Below are 20,354 nucleotides of genomic sequence, written 5' to 3'. Positions count from 1 at the left end.
CAATGCGGCGTGGCATGGAGGCAATCAGCCTGTGGCACTGCTGAGGTCTTATGGAGGCCCAGGATGCTTCAATAGCGGCCTTTAGCTCATCCACAGTGTTGGGTCTTGAGTCTCTCAATGTTCTCTTCACAATATCCCACAGATTCTCTATGGGGTTCAGGTCAGGAGAGTTGGCAGGCCAATTGAGCACAGTGATACCATGGTCAGTACCATTTACCAGTGGTTTTGGCACTGTGAGCAGGTGCCAGGTTGTGCTGAAAAATGAAATCTTCATCTCCATAAAGCTTTTCAGCAGATGGAAGCATGAAGTGCTCCAAAATCTCCTGATAGCTAGCTGCATTGACCCTGCCCTTGATAAAACACAGTGGACCAACACCAGCAGCTGACACGGCACCCCAGACCATCACTGACTGTGGGTACTTGACACTGTACTTCTGGCATTTTGGCATTTCCTTCTCCCCAGTCTTCCTCCAGACTCTGGCACCTTGATTTCCGAATGACATGCAGAATTTGCTTTCATCCGAAAAAAGTACTTTGGACCACTGAGCAACAGTCCAGTGCTGCTTCTCTGTAGCCCAGGTCAGGCGCTTCTGCCGCTGTTTCTGGTTCAAAAGTGGCTTGACCTGGGGAATGCGGCACCTGTAGCCCATTTCCTGTGCACGGTGGCTCTGGATGTTTCTACTCCAGACTCAGTCCACTGCTTCCGCAGGTCCCCCAAGGTCTGGAATCGGCCCTTCTCCACAATCTTCCTCAGGGTCCGGTCACCTCTTCTCGTTGTGCAGCGTTTTCTGCCACACTTTTTCCTTCCCACAGACTTCCCACTGAGGTGCCTTGATACAGCACTCTGGGAACAGCCTATTCGTTCAGAAATGTCTTTCTGTGTCTTACCCTCTTGCTTGAGGGTGTCAATAGTGGCCTTCTGGACAGCAGTCAGGTCGGCAGTCTTACCCATGATTGGGGTTTTGAGTGATGAACCAGGCTGGGAGTTTTAAAGGCCTCAGGAATCTTTTGCAGGTGTTTAGAGTTAACTCGTTGATTCAGATGATTAGGTTCATAGCTCGTTTAGAGACCCTTTTAATGATATGCTAATTTTGTGAGATAGGAATTTTGGGTTTTCATGAGCTGTATGCCAAAATCATCCGTATTAAGACAATAAAAGACCTGAAATATTTCAGTTAGTGTGCAATGAATCTAAAATATATGAATGTTAAATTTTCATCATGACATTATGGAAAATAATGAACTTTATCACAATATGCTAATATTTTGAGAAGGACCTGTATAGTTTTATTACACAAAGACGGTGTTCCTCTCTTTCTGCTCCTCCCTCTCACTTCACTGGTCTCATCTGTTACTTATGCCCCTTTTCCACTTGCTCGATTTGGTGCTACTCGACTCTACTCGGCTCACTTTGCCAGCCTTTCCATTACTGTTTTGTCTGTACCGGTACCTACTTTTTTGGTCCCTGGTCCTTAGCAGGTCTGATCGGGGCTGTGTAGGGGCTACATGTGACGTGACCATAATGCTGTTCAATGATTGGCAATGGGACCAGGAGAAATGAGATTTTCAACAAGGTAGTGCATGGATCAGTTAATAAAACTGAAACGCGAATACAACAATGTTAAGGAACACAATGGCCGGAGAGGGTCATACATAAGTATAATTTTTACAATATGAAATCATAAACCATGCCTGAAGGCTGAAAGAAAAGAAGGACACATCAGCTTTCTGAACTGCATGCAGGTAGCGGGTGCTGTATTTAACAACATCCTTAACCAGCTGATCATTTCCCTCAAAACACAAAACAATACCACCATGAAACAGTGCGTTTGGACCGGAAATGTACTGATGGTTCTTAAGAGAACCTCCATCTGCAGGAGGAAGAAGCAGGCAGAGAGCGGCTGCCAATAATCAGACTACCTACGTCAGATCAAACAGGAAGGTGACCCTGCTGAATCCGCGGAGCACGGATATCTAATATCCAACCTAAAACCAACTTCACCTTGGTTAAAAGTCAGCGGTTTTTGCTTTAAAGTCCTTTACAATTCATTTCAGTTTTATTTACAGTACAGACCAAAAGTTTGGACACACCTCATTCAAAGAGTTGTCTTTATTTTCATGACTATGCATTTTGTAGCTTCACACTGAAGGCATCAAAACTATGAATTAACACATTTGGAATTATATACTGAACAAAAAAGTGTGAAACAACTGAAAATATGTATTATATTCTAGGTTCTTCAAAGTAGCCAACTTTTGCTTTGATTACTGCTCTGCACACTCTTGGCATTCTGTTGATGAGTTTCAAGAGGTAGTCACCTGAAATGGTTTTCACTTCACAGGTGTGCCCTGTCAGGTTTAATAAGTGGGATTTCAAGCCTTATAAATGGGGTTGGGACCATCAGTTTTGTTGTACAGGAGGTGGATACAGTACACAACTGATAGTCCTACTGAATAGACTGTTAGAATTTGTATTATGGCAAGAAAAAAGAAGCTAAGTAAAGAAAAACGAGTGGCCATCATTACTTTAAGAAATGAAGGTCAGTAAGTCCGAACAATTGGGAAAACTTTGAAAGTGTAGTGCAGTCGCAAAAACCATCAAGTACTACAAAGAAACTGGCTCACATGAGGACCGCCCCAGGAAAGGAAGACCAAGAGTCACCTCTGCTGCGGACGATAAATTCATCCGAGTCACCAGCCTCAGAAATCGCAGGTTAACAGCAGCTCAGATTAGAGAACAGGTCAATGCCACACAGAGTTCTAGCAGCAGACACATCTCTAGAACAACTGTGTGAATCAGGCCTTCATAGTAAAATAGCTGCTAGGAAAACACTGCTGAGGACAGGCAACAAGCAGAAGAGACTTGTTTGGGCTAAAGAACACAAGGAATGGACATTAGAACAGTGGAAATCTGTGCTTTGGTCTGATGAGTCCAAGTTTGAGATCTTTGGTTCCAACCACCGTGTCTTTGTGTGGCGCAGAAGAGGTGAACGGATGGACTCTACATGCCTGGTTCCCACCGTGAAGCATGGAGGAGGAGGTGTGATGGTGTGGGGGTGCTTTGCTGGTGACACTGTTGGGGATTTATTCAAAATTGAAGGCATACTGAACCAGCATGGCTACCACAGCATCTTGCAGCGGCATGCTATTCCATCCGGTTTGCGTTTAGTTGGACCATCATTTATTTTTCAACAGGACAATGACCACCAACACACCTCCAGGCTGTGTAAGGGCTATTTGACCAAGAAGGAGAGTGATGGGGTTCTGCGCCAGATGACCTGGCCTCCACCGTCACCTGACCTGAACACAATTGAGATGGTTTGGGGTGAGCTGGACCGCAGAGTGAAGGCAAAAGGCCCAGCAAGTGCTAAGCACCTCTGGGAACTACTTCAAAACTGTTGGAGACCTCTTGAAGCTCATCAACAAAATGCCAAGACTGCAGAACAGTAATCAAAGCAAAAGGTGGCTACTTTGAAGAATCTAGAATATAAGACTTATTTTCAGTTGTTTCACACTTTTTTGCTCAGTATATAATTCCACATGTGTTAATTCATAGTTTTGATGCCTTCAGTGTGAAGCTACAATATTCATAGTCATGAAAATAAAGGAAACTCTTTGAATGAGAAGGTGTGTCCAAACGTTTGGTCTATACTGTATATAGCGCCAATTCACAACACATGTCATCTCAAGGCACTTTACAAAGTCAGTTCAATCGAATCATACAGATTTCAAGTCAGGTTCATACATTCTAATTCAGAATCAGCTTTATCAGCTTTATTGTCACGTTCTAGATACAAACAAGGAATTTGACTGTGGTACACTTTGCTCTCTGGGTTTTTTAATATATTTTAAATATATTGTTGGACCATGTTTTGCTGAATATTGGACCATTTGCATGTTGCTGGATGCCACTATGCCTTTCCAGCATCATTGGCCATTTTGTACTGCAGGATAGTCTGTTCCTACAAATCCCAGCAGGAACCGCGGCTGATAGGACGGGGGCGTCGCAGCCCTTTGGCCATTGTCAACTATATAACAGTATGAGACGCCCCGCCATTTGCTTTCAGCTTGGGACCTAGACGTGGTTACTACGCAACTGAAGCAGCATTCTGGAGAATGGGTCCCAAGTGGATTTCATTCATTCTCCTTCGTTGGCCAATGAGAAAATTAAGCTCACAGGAATAAGAAGGCTTGTAAGTTTTCAACTTTACCGATCGAAGACCTCAGTTTAACACGTAACCAAAAAAAACCACGGAGTTTTCAAAGAGACGCAATTCTTCCTCCTTGTTTTTGTACCAGTATACAGGTCCTTCTCAAAATATTAGCATATTGTGATAAAGTTCATTATTTTCCATAATGTCATGATGAAAATTTAACATTCATATATTTTAGATTCATTGCACACTAACTGAAATATTTCAGGTCTTTTATTGTCTTAATACGGATGATTTTGGCATACAGCTCATGAAAACCCAAAATTCCTATCTCACAAAATTAGCATATTTCATCCGACCAATAAAAGAAAAGTGTTTTTAATACAAAAAACGTCAACCTTCAAATAATCATGTACAGTTATGCACTCAATACTTGGTCGGGAATCCTTTGGCAGAAATTACTGCTTCAATGCGGCGTGGCATGGAGGCAATCAGCCTGTGGCACTGCTGAGGTCTTATGGAGGCCCAGGATGCTTCGATAGCGGCCTTTAGCTCATCCAGAGTGTTGGGTCTTGAGTCTCTCAACGTTCTCTTCACAATATCTCACAGATTCTCGATGGGGTTCAGGTCAGGAGAGTTGGCAGGCCAATTGAGCACAGTGATACCATGGTCAGTAAACCATTTACCAGTGGTTTTGGCACTGTGATCAGGTGCCAGGTCGTGCTGAAAAATGAAATCTTCATTTCCATAAAGCTTTTCAGCAGATGGAAGCATGAAGTGCTCCAAAATCTCCTGATAGCTAGCTGCATTGACCCTGCCCTTGATAAAACACAGTGGACCAACACCAGCACCTGACACGGCACCCCAGACCATCACTGACTGTGGGTACTTGACACTGTACTTCTGGCATTTTGGCATTTCCTTCTCCCCAGTCTTCCTCCAGACTCTGGCACCTTGATTTCCGAATGACATGCAGAATTTGCTTTCATCCGAAAAAAGTACTTTGGACCACTGAGCAACAGTCCAGTGCTGCTTCTCTGTATCCCAGGTCAGGCGCTTCTGCCGCTGTTTCTGGTTCAAAAGTGGCTTGACCTGGGGAATGCGGCACCTGTAGCCCATTTCCTGCACACGCCTGTGCACGGTGGCTCTGGATGTTTCTACTCCAGACTCAGTCCACTGCTTCCGCAGGTCCCCCAAGGTCTGGAATCGGCACTTCTCCACAATCTTCCTCAGGGTCCGGTCACCTCTTCTCGTGCAGCGTTTTCTGCCACACTTTTTCCTTCCCACAGACTTCCCACTGAGGTGCCTTGATACAGCACTCTGGGAACAGCCTATTCGTTCAGAAATTTCTTTCTGTGTCTTACCCTCTTGCTTGAGGGTGTCAATAGTGGCCTTCTGGACAGCAGTCAGGTCGGCAGTCTTACCCATGATTGGGGTTTTGAGTGATGAACCAGGCTGGGAGGCTTAAAGGCCTCAGGAATCTTTTGCAGGTGTTTAGAGTTAACTCGTTGATTCAGATGATTAGGTTCATAGCTCGTTTAGAGACCCTTTTAATGATATGCCAATTCTGTGAGATAGGAATTTTTGGGTTTTCATGAGCTGTATGCCAAAATCATCCATATTAAGACAATAAAAGACCTGAAATATTTCAGTTAGTGTGCAATGAATCTAAAATATATGAATGTTAAATTTTCATCATGACATTATGGAAAATAATGAACTTTATCACAATATGCAAATATTTTGAGAAGGACCTGTACTAGTGACGGTCCGTCATAATTTTTCTACCTTTCTGCCACGGAGGCCACCAAGGAAGAAAACGGACTGCTTTGCTGAGTATCCGCGGACGCGTGGAACTCTTCACCCCCCTTTTCTCTCTCACTTGGTGCCCCAGAAGGAAGACTTCAACAAATAAAATCCACCCTTTTATTTTTCTTTCTTTATTAGGAATAGCTTGGGCAGGGTAGAGTAGGGTTTTAGTGCGATGTAAAATCGCCACTTATAGTCTAATGTGTTCTGAATTGTATGTGCATTCAACCTTTTATTGAAACTTTGATGTTCTGTGTTGGATATCTGGAAGCCGCTGTGCTACCCAGCTGTGTGTGTTTTGCCATATTGTTGTAACACCTGAGAGCAAGCTCAGGGCACATTTAGAACTGAACTTTATAATAACCTTATGGTGAAAATCAACCATTTTCTTTGTCTTCAACTTCGTGTTTTACTAGCTTGCCGCCAAAAGTTTTATGATTCTTTGTCCTCTGAGTTTTACAACCTTGCTGGGGGGAAGGTTTATGACTGCCTGTGTCCCGCTGAGCTACACTTTGGGAGGGGCGCTCCCAAAGCTTCGTTCAACCATATTACGTTTTTATTTATACACCAAACAGTGTCTATGTGTTAGGACCACCATCTCAGATCCCCAGAGATGGTGGTTCCTAGGAACCTGAAGTGGTCCACAGCTGACACGGTGTTGTGTTAATTAATCTTATTAATTAATCCTATCAAACAGTACAGTCAGATTCAGTTTACTATTCAAATTGATTAAAATGTCTTTCTACCTAAAGGAAAATCCAGCAGATTGCATCGAGTCAGTGACTTGCAGCATTCTATAGGCAACGCAAGGTTTTCTGCTCTCCCAAAGCAGAAATATGTCACCAATCGAACAATATCCATGAATCAAATGAAAGTTTACTCACTAACTATAAAAAATGTCATCCACATCTAAAAATCATATACAAATAATTTTGAAATATTTTCATTTATTTAATTTTAATTTAATTTTGTGTTTTAATGTAATGTGGTGAGTGGTGGGGCTGTGCCCCTGAGCCCTCTTTTGGCCAGCCACCACTGCTGAGACAGCTGCTCATTTCACAATAATTAAACAGGGAGTACACAGTGAAAGCACATTAAGAATATGAAGGAAAGTGTTAAAGGTGGAGATCACTTATTAATAAAAAAATGTACATAAATCTGTGTAAATTCATCACTGTTTCAGCTGTTGTGATTATTTTATGATTAAATTATTCAATATTTAATAATAATATTTAAATATTTTATTAAATAATAATTTGGTCTGTTAAGTGTTGTCCTGTGAACATCAGCTCAATAAGGTGGTGGTATTAGGACACTAGTGAAAGAACAGCAAATCTCTGCACACACAATGGAATACATTCACACACTTTCTTATAATACAATAATTTTATTAACAAAAATAGGCCAACTCAAAGTCAAACATATTTCAATCAACCAATCCAATTAAAACTACCAAGCAGTAGGAAAGAATAAGGAAGACCCACTTTATACAATATGAACAAGTGAATCAAAGATGATTAAAAACCATGACCAATAAAGTGATGCAATATTACCATTCAATTTTATTTATGTTTGAGAAATTATCTTGAGAATTTGGAAATGAAGTTAAGTTAGTCTTGGAGCTAACTTAGACAGTAATTGGTGTACATTCAAACAACCATTGACAATACATCAGATAAAACATACTTACAAACTAATTCTCAATGGTATTTAATGTCTTTGTTTAGTTCAATAGAATTAAGGAAATATTAAGAAAAATATTAAAATAATAGTTAAGGAAGTATTATTTGAATAAGAACCAAACCTTTTGGATAAATGAGACTTAATACACTCAAGTCAAGCGTTACCTTAGCCGTTAGCGGTTGAAGCTAAGAAAAGCTTATAGCTTGTTATCATCCCTTTAAAATCAAACATGAACCTTTAAAATACCATCAATAAAAGGATCAAAATCCATAAGCGTTGATGTTGTGTTATGGCCAATCTGTGTTTAAAAACCACCTGTCAAATTAAGTTTTTCTTAACTTTAAAAACACAACACAGAACATGTCATTAGCTGAGCAGCTAGTCTGCTAGCACTTAGCTGAGTTTTCTAAACACAAACAACAAAACAAACGTCATTAAGCAAATATTATTTAGATTATTTAACTCTAAACTAGTCTTCTCTGCCCAAACACTACCTCTTACGTGAACCGTTCTGAGGAAAAGGTTTCCAGGTGTCTAGTTTAGGGAAGCGTAGCTGTCCGGTTAGCCACGTGTGGGCATTAAAGGGAGTAGCGTTGCATCTAATCTCAGTATATAACTGCACATGGTTTTTATTTACCCCTTTATATATTGATGGCTTATAAGCTTGTTTTGTTTAAAATGTTCTTGTTTATTATCTTTTAATTTTATTCATGCTCAATAATCAGCCATTTAAAATATTTAAAATAGCGTTGATGTTCATAGATATAAAGAAATAACACTAAATGAAGGGTATTTATGACAAATACCACTTAATTTATTGAACTTTTAACAAAATAAACACTAAACATAACTTTATGAACGAAGTTTAAATCCATTTATTTGTAGAGCATAATAATAAATAAACCAAACATTCACATCAGAAATCTAACTGAATTATGTGTTTAACTTACACTCACTGGTGAAAGTATGAAAACAATGGGCCGGGTTGCAGGCGTCCTCCCTGGTCTACCGACCCTCGTCCGCCTGGTCAACTGACAGCTGGCGAGGCAAGCAAGCTGTTAGCGCAGTGGGAGCGGACATGTCCGAGCATGTCGAGCACTTTTGCAATTAAGCGATATCTTGGTGAACCGAACAGATGCTTCAGTTTTACACAGCTACATTCTTTCCTAAAAACATTATAACAATTAATTTTGTTTCACAGAAAACATCATATATCCTTTATTCACAGCTTTTCTCATCTGCCATTACTACTTCCGTTTCAACTTTGACCGGTAGTGTCTTCTTTACCACCTCCAAAGTCCCAATTAATAGCCCACAGCAGCAGCAGGTTGTCTTGGATAATACATTGCCTAGTTGCAACTTAATTTACACAGGGACCCCCAGACCTGCCCTTTGGCGCCGGGTCTGAGTCGGCTATTTATCTGGCCCGGCACAAACTGTACGACAAATGCGTGTTCGGCTCCTTCAGTGGGGGTACCTGTCGCTAACTGGACATGCACACAGGAAGGTGTGGGGGGATATCCGCTTTAACTGGGGCTGCTTCTGGAGGCCACAGAAGAAAAGTCAAGCTGTGCTTGTCGTATTACACCCTTTTATGAATGAATGCTAGATACACAAACAGCAAAATCATTACCTAACTTTGTTGTATATAGTCGGCGTGATCATAGTCACTTTTCGATCTAAGGATTCTTTGAAGGAGAAGCCTTACTCAACCGCAGGTTTCAAGGCTTCCAGCTGACGCATGCTCTGGTTCCTAAATTGACTGCTATCCGCAGCCGGAATGAGCCCGAGTAGAAGGGGAGAGGTGTCTTTGGGTCAGATATTCCAGCTCTGACTCCTCCTCTTCCTGGGCTGTGTTAGGAATAGGTTAGTGTGATGTTGAAAGGTGCAGAGATTCATACTTGCCTTTGTTCATTTCATGTTCATCCATGTTTATCCATGGCTGGGTCTCAACATAGCCCAAGGGAATAACATTAAAAAAATCACACCATTCCTTTGTAGCATTTTCTTTTGCCACTTGCTAAAAAAATAAAAGTGAGAACCATTGCCACACATGAAAACTGTTACTGATATGGCTTTAACGGACCAGCTACAGTAGATAAAATGGACAGGATGATTCAGGAATGGTGCATTAATAAACAACCTGAGTGTGTTTTATATTTGAATCAAATTAACTGATAAACAAATATGTTCCATGTACAATCAAACTGGTTTCACCAGGGAAGGATGCACATAAATCTGTGTAAATTCATCACTGTTTGAGCCCTTTGAAAAATCAGTAAAGATGTACATCTGTATGAATTGTAAAAATCATTTTTTAATTGTCAATTATCTAGTATTTTTTAGTGGATAATCTCTTGCCATACTGACTCAATCTTGTTCTTTTTTTTCTCTCTGTTTCTGCTCTGTTTTAATTTTGTACTGTAGCCAACTGCCTCCCTCCGTGCCAGAATGGAGGAATGTGCCTTAGGCCGCATCTCTGTGTCTGCAAACCGGGCTCACAAGGGAAAGCATGTGAACAGACCGCGGTTCCGGCACACTCCAATCCAGTGGTTCCCGGGAGTGAACCCACCAACGGCCACACTAACAGTCACACAAATGGAAACAATGTGGTACCACAGAGGCCCATTCCTCAGCAAGTGTCACCTAATGTTTTCACATCTTCTAATAACTTGGCCCAGATGAAGTTAACTGTCAAGGCAGCCCCCCAGTTCCTGAGACCCCATTACATCCAGCAACATATCCAGCAGCAGTAAGTATTGGTCTTTCATTTAAGCTTTAGTACACTGTGTGCTCCATGTAGTTCTTTACCAACTTTTGCAGTTTTACCAACAAAGTCACCTCAGTCCTCCACTGTCTAAACCCTTCATACAACATTTACAGATTATGTGTGGAAGTGAACTTACTGCTGAACTGGAGTAAATGCTAAAAGTTACATTTAGAGTGGCTTTCTCTGCAAAACAAGCACATTTGTTATAATTTATTTACAATTTCAAAAATATTAATCAGTGGCACTACAACTCAGATTTGGCAGTGCACTGTTGAAACTCACTGCTAATATAGGAAGTTAGTTACCATATAGGTTACTAACCTATATAGATACTAACTGGAAGTGGATTAATTTGCCTTAATGTGTTTTTCAGATTAGTTTGACTTTGTGCTCTGTTGTGCTGGTAAATTGAAAATCTCTTCTCCAACCAACTTATTAACCACAAGGTATTGTTACGTTACATGTGGCACTTTGCATCAGTTTCAGGATGGGCAGTGTTTTTCTTTGTCTTTATGGGGCAGACGTAACTTTTTATCATTCACATTCACTAATGCATGATCAGACAACGTTGAAATGCAGCTAGGCCTCACATGCACAATGTATCTAATGAATGTCACGGCCCGGCTGATTGGCCATGACAGAAATCGCACCGAGAGATACATTTTAAGAAAATAATCAACTTAATTTAAGTTAACATTATAAAGCAGGGGTCCCCAAACCCCGGACTCCGATCCAAATCCGGACCCAGAAAGCGGTAGTTCGGACCGCAAAGCATTTTCTCATTTACTTTGCAGATGTAGACATTTTCTTCCTGCTTGCTACCATGTCTGACTTTTGAACATACGTGACAGGCAGCTATGTGGGTCAGCAACATTTTGGTCCACACTCCAAGCCAGTTGTTGGCGGAATGCACCACATCGTTGTATGCCAACTGCCAGAAAATGACAAAGAAGAAGCTATGCGGGTTCCTTGAACATGGGTTGCTAAGATTCTTGCTTGGGAGCTCACACATGCTGACAGTACAATGACCTGGTGGTGTGCAGATAAGTTAGTAAAAGAAGATGGCTTTGTCAATAATAAGTAAAGGGGACTCTCAAAATCGCACATTTAAAGATGAATAGACAGTAGCATACGTTTTCCTTTTAACTTCCATAGGGTGTAAGACTAGTTTGCCATATATGTTTTGAATAAGTTGGAGTGGAAATCTAAAAGAGACATTATAAAACCTAACATAAGCACAACAAAGAGCAAAATTGTTATACCAAGATGTACAGAGCCATTTAATATTGGTACTTAAATTGAATTGCACTTTTCTTTTCAGCAGATGATTTCATAGACTCTAGTGTTAGTAAAATGTTAAATAAAAATGAAAGAAAATATTTTTGTTAGTTAATTTAAAATGTTCGGACCCCAAAGAGTTTAGATGATGGAGATAGTGGACCTCCTACTATTTTATTTGGCCAGGAGAGGGGCATTTCAGTGACAGAGTCCGGAGGGCCTGTGGCAATGGAGGTCTGGAGACCGGAACCCACGAGGTAGCTTAGGAGAGGGGTGGTGGGGCCGCTGGAACCCTTGAAGAATCCTTCGATGGAGCCCAAGAGAGCGGTATGAAAGCCAAAAGATCCCTTAGTGGAGCTCGAAAACAGGTACACAAGGCGGGTCCACCTGATCACCTTAGTCGGAGATCTCGTGAACTGGAACTTGAGGCGGTTGGTCCTCGAACCCCTCGGAGGAGTCGGGATCAGTGACAGGTTGTGACAAATACGACGGTGGTTGTGGTGGCGGCAGCAGCAAATTGAGGCAAGGATCAGGCTCTGGTACTTTGAGGTTGACGAGGAGCAGGCTCTGGTGCTTGGAGGCGACGAGGAGCAGTCTCTGGTGCTTGGAAGTGATGAGGACAAGGCTCCAGTGCTCGGAGGAGACGAAGAGGAGTGGATGCGTCAGCCAGACCCACCAGAGAAGGAATAGAGGTGTCATTACAACCATGTCCAGGTCTGAAGGAGTTGTGTTGCTGGGGCCGATGCAGCTGAGACTTGGGCTCTGGTAATGTTAAGTGAAATCAGGCTCAACCATCGACTGAACAGCCAAATAGTTAGCCTCGAAGCTACATAGTCAAATGTTTTAGCGCGGACCACTTCCAGGAGGAAGCAGCGTTAAGCTCCAGAATGGTGATTGCCGCTCCACAGAGTCTTTCGACCAGCGCATACTTTTCTCTGTCTCCCACCAAAATTACTCAAAAGAGTAATAACTTCGGGTCTAGTTGCTGGGTCCTTGGTCTGGCTGGATTCTTTTGTCATACTTGGAGGTTGCGGTTTTTATTTAAATGTCTGTAGATTGTAAGTGATTTATTGTTCGTCCTGTCCTAATACAAGCGGTGGTATTTTATGTCTGTGCACCAACTGTGTAAAATCTCCCAGTCCATTAAATCGAACGCACCGATCTCCTTGGCAACCGCTCTGTTTTGGAGGTAAGCGGGCATGCGCTCTCGTGTAGTGTATGAGAAATCTCTGGTCATAAGCGGTGTTTTCGAGCCTTGATGTGTTGTTGTAATTCAGCAAAATAACATGAAACACAATTAGTTTCTCTCCCTTTGCTTTTAACTGGGGTATTTAGCAGTGAGCACACAGACATTAAACATAGCAGTGCTCGTTTTAAAGGCTGGCCGCTTACAAAAGCCTCGAGCTCCGAGGGGAGAGAAGCAAAGCAAGAGCATTGAGGTTCCAGCATAGCAGAACAGTTCAGAAACTATTTGGAATGAGGGGAAAATAGCTACATTTATAAACAGATTAAGTTGTGTTTTAGACTGCCTATTGGTAGCGGATCTGATCTTCTTTGTGTGCTCGTGAATTTTTGCAGCTGTGACTGGTTCTGGATGACGGCTTCATAGCAGACAGCCGTTCTTCTCTCTTCCTGGTGCTACGTACCGGCGCAAAATCTTTTAGTGGTACGCAGTACCGGACTGTACCGGCTCACTTTCACCACTGAGCATAGAGGAAGGTCATACAGAGGGTTAGTATGATAGAAAGGGACAGCATGAGATGAAGTTTGTGATCTGCTGTGGTGACCCCTAAAGGAAGCAGCTGACAGAAGATGAAGTAGTGTAAGGGAACTTATGAGGCAGTATTAGGAAAATAGTTTACAGATTAATGCCATTCTGTCAAAGACATTACCTCTCGCTGACATAAGGTTTCATCTCTGGATGCCCATGGCTAAAACTTGGTGTGTTCAGGAAGATGGTAAATAGTACAAAGTGGTTGCTAATAAGAGCACAGAGAATATTTAGTCCAGCTTTTTATAACACAAAGAGCTCCCTGTGAGGGCTGTCTTACTGTGGTTCTGCCAACACATTTCATCATCCATCAGGGCTAAAACAGGCTCCCAGCTCTTTCACACATGGAGCTGAGATGTTATTACCTCTTGCTCCGGTTAGCTGTTGGTTTGTTTTGACTGCCAGTAATGCAGATGACTAGAGAGTATGCAGACTCTTTACACACAGTGAAAATCTTGTCAGATCTAGTTTGTAGATGTAATGAATGCAAAGCAAATCCGCAATTCTTTGCCTGGAGCTGGTTTGTTAATGGAAATATTCTCAGGGACCCGGCACACTGTCTCGTTAATGCTGGCACACATCACATGATGATGTGAAGCATATGAATGAATGCGATTTCTGTGTTCTGTGAAACAGAGAGCTAAGATTTCTATGCTTCGTACAAGGCACAAGTAATTGCTACCAGATCTGTGCGTTTGAAAGGTGCTTCTTATTTGCAGAGAAGATTTTTTTAATGCAGGGAGCACAAGTTTCATATGTTTTATTGTAAAAAATCCAGCTAATAACGTTTAAAAAACTTGTGCTTGGGTCGATATTTCTACCAGGTAGTACATTCTTTATCTGGGTGTTACAGTTGCTAACCAAAATCTTTCTTTTGCAAGAAAGGTTTTGCAATAAGTGACCAAACAGCTGTGAAACAGGGTCTGGGTTATCCAAAATATGCTAGGCAACAGTAGCTATAGAGTACTACAGGGTCCAGATGGTCTTCTTTAAGTCTTGTCAGATTGTTGCACAGATCAATAAACAAACTTTTATTTGATTACTTTTATCACTATTTACAGTTCTATAAAATATTTGCCCATATTTGTTGTTTTTTCTTTGTCATACTAATGTTTCATATCAAACAAATTCTAATATCAGACAAAGAGAATCGAAGCAAATTCAAAATGATGCCTTTTCCCCTTGATTTATTAAGGGAAGAAAGCTATCCAAACCAACCTGGCCCTGTGTGAAAAGGTAAGCACCCCTCTTTTTAAATTATAAATCTTCTGTGACAAGCCAACCTTTTCTGGGATCAGTTTCATGGGCCACAACCCGAGCTGTAGAATCAAGTAATCACTTACAGAACTACAGAAATCAATGAACTTGTCTGACAAAATAAATAAGCTAAAACAACTCAAAAGGCAACGTATTTATGCCCTCATCTACCAAAATTACTCTAAGAGGACATCAACAACACAGAACAACAACTAAAGTATTACAGGCCTCACGTCACTCATTTAAAGGGTTAGTTTGGATTTTTTGAAGTGAGGTCCTGTGAAGTTATTACCAGCAATAGTTTCATTACTGGTAGTAAACAATGTCATATCATCGTGAGCTTGTGTGAAATTAGGTTCATCCTCATATGTGGTGAAGTCAGATGTACAACAAATCAATCCACTTCATCAGCTGATTGTGAGTCTGACTGGATTATCTACAAACCGCTAGGAGACCTGGAAAGCACAGGAACATGTTATCTAGTATGCTACTGCACAAGTGATGCAAATTTAAAAGTTCACTGTGTTCATGGCAGAGTTAGAGTGGTCAGCTGATCTGGGAGATTAATACAGCAGGCAGGCTCAACATGCTTCACGTAGAAACATGGACATTGTTTGGCTGGACAAATCAGTTTCAAAGGTAACAATGGTCTTTTGTGAAATTGTAGACTGTTAATATCCACTAACATATGTTGTATCCAACTGATATGAACATTTTAATTTTAAGTTGTTTTAAAATCACTACGGTCAGCTAAAATGCTGAGGCCGAGCAGTAGTGCGGAGTACCCGGCCTTCTTGGCGTCCCTGTCGGGGGTGCTGGACAGTGCCCCTCCCGGGACTCCATTATTCTGCTGGGGGACTTCAATGCCCACGTGGAAAATGACAATGACACCTGGAGAGGCGTGATTTGGAGGAATGGCCTCCCCGATCTGAATCCGAGGGTTGTTTCATTATTGGTCTTCTGTGCTAATCACGGGTTGTCTGTTATGAACACCATGTTCAAGCATAAGGGTGTCCATCAGTGCACTTGGCACCAGGACACCCTAGGCAGGAGGTCGATTATCGACTTTGTTGTCGTGTCGTCAAACTTTCGGGCGCATGTTTTGGACACTCGGGTAAAGAGAGGGGCTGAGCTGTCCACTGTTCACCACCTGCTGATGAGTTGGATCCGCTGGTAGAGGAGAAAGCTGGACAGACTTTGCAGGCACAAGCGCATAGTGAGGGTCTGCTGTGAGCGTCTGGCAGAGCCCTCGGCCAGGGATGTACTCAACTCCCACCTCCGGGAGAGCTTTGACCAGATTCCGGGGGATGTTGGAGACATAGAGTCCGAGTGGACCATGTTCTCCGCATCTACTGTCGATGCTGCTGCCCGTAGCAGTGGTTATAAGGTCTGCGGTGCCTGTTGCAACGGCAATCCCCGCACCTGGTGGTGGACACCAGCAGTAAGGGACGCTGTCAAGCTGAAGAAGGAGTCCTATCGCTTGTGGTTGGCTGGCGGGACTACCGTGAGGCCAAGCGTGCCGCGGCCCGGGCTGTGGCAGAGGCAAAAACTCAGGCCTGGGAGGAGTTCAGTGAGGCCATGGAGAAGGAATACATTGAAGCCATTCTGGCATACCGTCCGGCACCTCAGGAGGGGGAAGCTGTGCTTCGCCATCACTGTTTACAGCTGGGGTGGGGGGCTGCTGACCTCGACTGGGTACATTATCTGGTGGTGAAAGGAGTACTTCGAGGTTCTCCTCAATCCTGCCATCATGCATTCCCTGGTGGAAACAAAGGCTGGGGACTCGGGGTTAGACTCTTTCATCGCCCAGGCTGAAGTCACCGAGGTGGTTAAAAAGCTCCGCGGTGGCAGGGCTTCGGGGGTGGATGAGATACTCCCTGAGTACCTCAAGTCTCTGGATGTTGTGGGGCTATCATGGTTGACACGCCTCTTCAACATTGAGTGGCGGTCGGGGACAGCACCTCTGGACTGGCAGACTAGGGTGGTGGTCCCCCTTCATAAGAAGGGTGACCGGAGGGCATGTTCCAACCACAGGGGGATCACACTCCTCAGCCTCCCTGGTAAGGCCTATGCCAGGGTATTGGAGAGGAGAGTTTTCGTCCTGGCCGTGGAACACTGGACCAGCTCTATACCCACTACAGGGTACTCGAGGGTTCATGGGAGTCTGCCCAACCGGTCCACATGTGTTTTGTGGACCTGGAGAAAGCATTCGATTGTGTCCCTTGTGGTGCCCTGTGGGGTTGCTCCAGGTGTATGGAATCGGGGGCCCCTTATTGGGGGGCCATCTGTACAAGTGGAGCATGCGTTTGGTCCACATTGCCGGAACTAAGTTGGACCTGTGCCCGGTGTATGTTGGACTCCGGCAGGGCTGCTCTTTGTCACCGGTCCTGTTCATAACTTTTATGGAGAGAATTTCTAGGCGCAGCCAAGGGCCGGAAGGGGTCTGGTTTGGGGACCAGTGGATTTTGTCTTTTCTTTTTGCAGATGACGTGGTCCTGCTGGCCCCCTCTAGCCAAGACCTACAGCATGCACTGGGGCGGTTCGCAGCCGAGTGTGAAGCGGCTGGGATGAGGATCAGCTCTTCCAAGTCCAAGGCCATGGTTCTCGACCGGAAAAGGGTGGCTTGTCTTCTTCAGGTTGGAGGGGAGTTCCTGCCTCAAGTGGAGGAATTCAAGTATCTCGGTGTCTTGTTCACGAGTGAGGGAAGAATGGAGCGGGAGATCAACAGATGGACAGGTGTGGCTGCCGAGCTGAACTGAAAAGCGAAGCTCTCAATTTACCGATCAGTCTATGTTCCTACCCTCACCTATGGCCATGAAATTTGGGTCATGACCGAAAGAACGAGATCCCGGATACAAGCGGCTGAAATGAGCGTCCTCCGTAGGGTGGCCGTGCACTCCCTTAGAGATAGGCTGAGGAGCTCGGCCATATGGGAGGGGCTCGGAGTAGAGCCGCTGCTCCTCCGCATCGAGAGGAGCCAGTTGAGGTGGCTTGGGGATCTATACCGGATGACTCCTGGATGCCTTTCTCGAGAGGTGTTCCAGGCACGTCCCACCGGGAGGAGGCCTATGGGACGGCCCAGGACACCCTGGAGGGACTATGTCTCTTGGCTGGCCTGGGAATGCCTTGGGATTCCACCGGAGGAGCTGGAGGAGGTGTCTAAGGAGAGAGACGTCTGGGTGTCTCTGCTAAGTCTGCTGCCCCTGCTACCCGGTCCCGGATAAAACGTAACTCGACGAGTACGAGTACGAGTTTTGCACAAATACCTTTACTTTTACTCGTCGTCATCGTCTTCCGCTTTATCCGGGACCGGGTCGCGGGGGCAGCAGACTCAGCAGACACACCCAGACGTTCCTCACCCCAGACACCTCCTCCAGCTCCTCCGGTGGAATCCCAAGGGATGGGGGGGGGGGAGCCCATGGCGTTCCCAGGCCAGCCAAGAGACATAGTCCCTCCAGCGTGTCCTGGGCCGTCCCCTGGGCCTCCTCCCTGTGGGATGTGCCTGGAACACCTCCCGAGGAAGGCGTCCAGGAGGCATCCGGTATAGATGCCCGATCCACCTCAACTGGCTCCTCTCGATGCGGAGGAGCAGCGGCTCTACTCCGAGCCCCTCCCGGATGGCCGAGCTCCTCACCCTATCTCTAAGGGAGTGCCCAGCCATCCTACGGAGGAAGCTCATTTCCGCCGCTTGTATCCGGGATCTTGTTCTTTCGGTCATGACCCAAAGTTCATGGCCATAGGTGAGGGTAGGAACGTAGACCGACCGGTAAATCGAGAGCTTCGCTTTTCGGCTCAGCTCTCTCTTCACCACAACGGACCGGCACAGCGCCCCCATTACTGTGGCAGCCGCACCGATCCGTCTGTCGATCTCCCGCTCCATTCTTCCCTCACTCGTGAACAAGACCCCGAGATACTTAAACTCCTCCACTTGAGGCAGGAACTCCCCTCCAACCTGAAGAGGACAAGACACCCTTTTCGGGTCGAGAACCATGGCCTCGGACTTGGAGGAACTGATCTTCATCCCAGCCTCTTCACACTCGGCTGCGAACCGCCCCAGTGTACGAGCACGAGTACGAGTACCTTTAGTTTTACAGCAACTTAAACACACACGATAACATGTAGAGGTCCCTCAGACATGGCTGACAACAAAACATTACTATTCTTTTTGTAGTAGTACTCCCCCCACCAAATCCGATATCATTCAATTCAATTCAGTTTTATTTATATAGCGCCATTTCACAACACATCTCGTGAGCTGGGAGCTGGTTCCACAGGAGAGGAGCCTGATAACTAAAGGATCTGCCTCCCATTGTACTTCTAGAGACTCTAGGAACAACCAGTAAACCTGCAGTCTGAGAACAAAGTGTTCTGTTAGGAACGTATGGAACAATCAGATCTCTGATGTATGATGGAGCTAGATCATGAAGGGCTTTATATGTGAGGAGGAGAATTTTTAATTCTATTCTGGATTTAACAGGGAGCCAATGAAGGGAAGCTAAAATAGGAGAAATATGATCTCTCTTTTTAATTTTCATCAGAACTCTTGCTGCAGCATTTTGAATCAGCTGAAGGCTTTTAACTGCATTTTGTGGACATCCTGATAGTAAAGAATTACAATAGTCCAGCCTGGAAGTAACAAATGCATGGACTAGTTTTTCAGCGTCAATCCTGGATAGGATATTTCTAATTCTGGCAATGTTCCGGAAGTGAAAGAAGGAAATCCTAGAAACCTCTTTAATATGGGATTTAAATGACATTTCCTGGTCAAAAATAACACCATGGTTTTTACATTATTATGAAGCTAATATTTTTGATAACTCTGGAGGCTCCACAGGATCAAAACAGTCCAAACACAGATCCGGTTCGACAGTTACTTCCAATGTTGTCTCACTTGCTGAGGATGAAGTAATCATCTTCGGGAGTATGTCAAAGATTTTATTTTTAATAGAATCAATTTTATTTAAGAAGAATCCCATAAAGTCATTACTGCTGAGAGCTAAGGGAATGGATGGCTCAACAGAGCTATGACTCTGTGTAAGTTTAGCAATTGTACTAAAGAGAAACCTAGGATTATTCTTGTTCTCTTCTATTAATGATGAGAAATAAGCTGTTCTGGCTTGGCGAAATGTATTTTTATACAACAGTAGGCTATTTTTCCAGATTAAGTAGGAATCCTCTAGGTGTGTAGAGCGCCATTTTCTCTCCAATTTTCTAACATTGTGCTTTAAAGTACGCAGCTCTGAATTAAACCAGGGAGCCAGCCTCCAATGAATAATTACCTTCTTTTTCAAGGGGGCAGCATTGTCTAATGCACCACGCAATGATGAAGAAACACTATGAACAAAAGAATCAATTTCTGAAGGGGAAGAAACAAAATTATTGCCCTCCACTGTGTTTTTCTGTGATAATGAGGAAATCAAAAGTGGAACAGATTCTTTAAAGGTTGTTACAACATTGTCTGATAATGATCTACTATAATGAAATGTTCTTTCAGGTGTGGAGAACTCTGCTAAATTAAACTCAAATGTTATTAAAAATGGTCAGACAGGACAGGGTTATGAGAAGATATTATTTCTTTACACTCAATGCCATATGCCAGCACAAGGTCCAGAGAATGAAGACAATGGTGGGT

The 20,354-nt window shown here is 43.7% G+C and overlaps 1 protein-coding gene across 4 annotated transcripts in view; it reads left to right on the top strand.

Annotated features, from left to right (window-relative positions):
* The window catches only part of ltbp1 (latent transforming growth factor beta binding protein 1), a 260,233-nt gene that overhangs the window by 53,532 nt on the left and 186,347 nt on the right, over window positions 1–20,354 (top strand). For all 4 annotated transcript variants that reach the window (XM_047351281.1, XM_047351282.1, XM_047351283.1 and 1 more), the window contains exon 3: window positions 10,074–10,398. In XM_047351281.1, the coding sequence (XP_047207237.1) occupies window positions 10,074–10,398 (325 nt within the window). The remainder of the gene's footprint in view (window positions 1–10,073; window positions 10,399–20,354) is intronic.

This window comes from Girardinichthys multiradiatus, chromosome 22 (genome assembly GCF_021462225.1).
Source record: "Girardinichthys multiradiatus isolate DD_20200921_A chromosome 22, DD_fGirMul_XY1, whole genome shotgun sequence".
Taxonomy (NCBI): Eukaryota; Metazoa; Chordata; class Actinopteri; order Cyprinodontiformes; family Goodeidae; genus Girardinichthys; species Girardinichthys multiradiatus.
The sequence above is the reverse complement of the archived record's forward strand: the minus strand, read 5'-3'. Positions and strand labels throughout refer to the sequence as shown.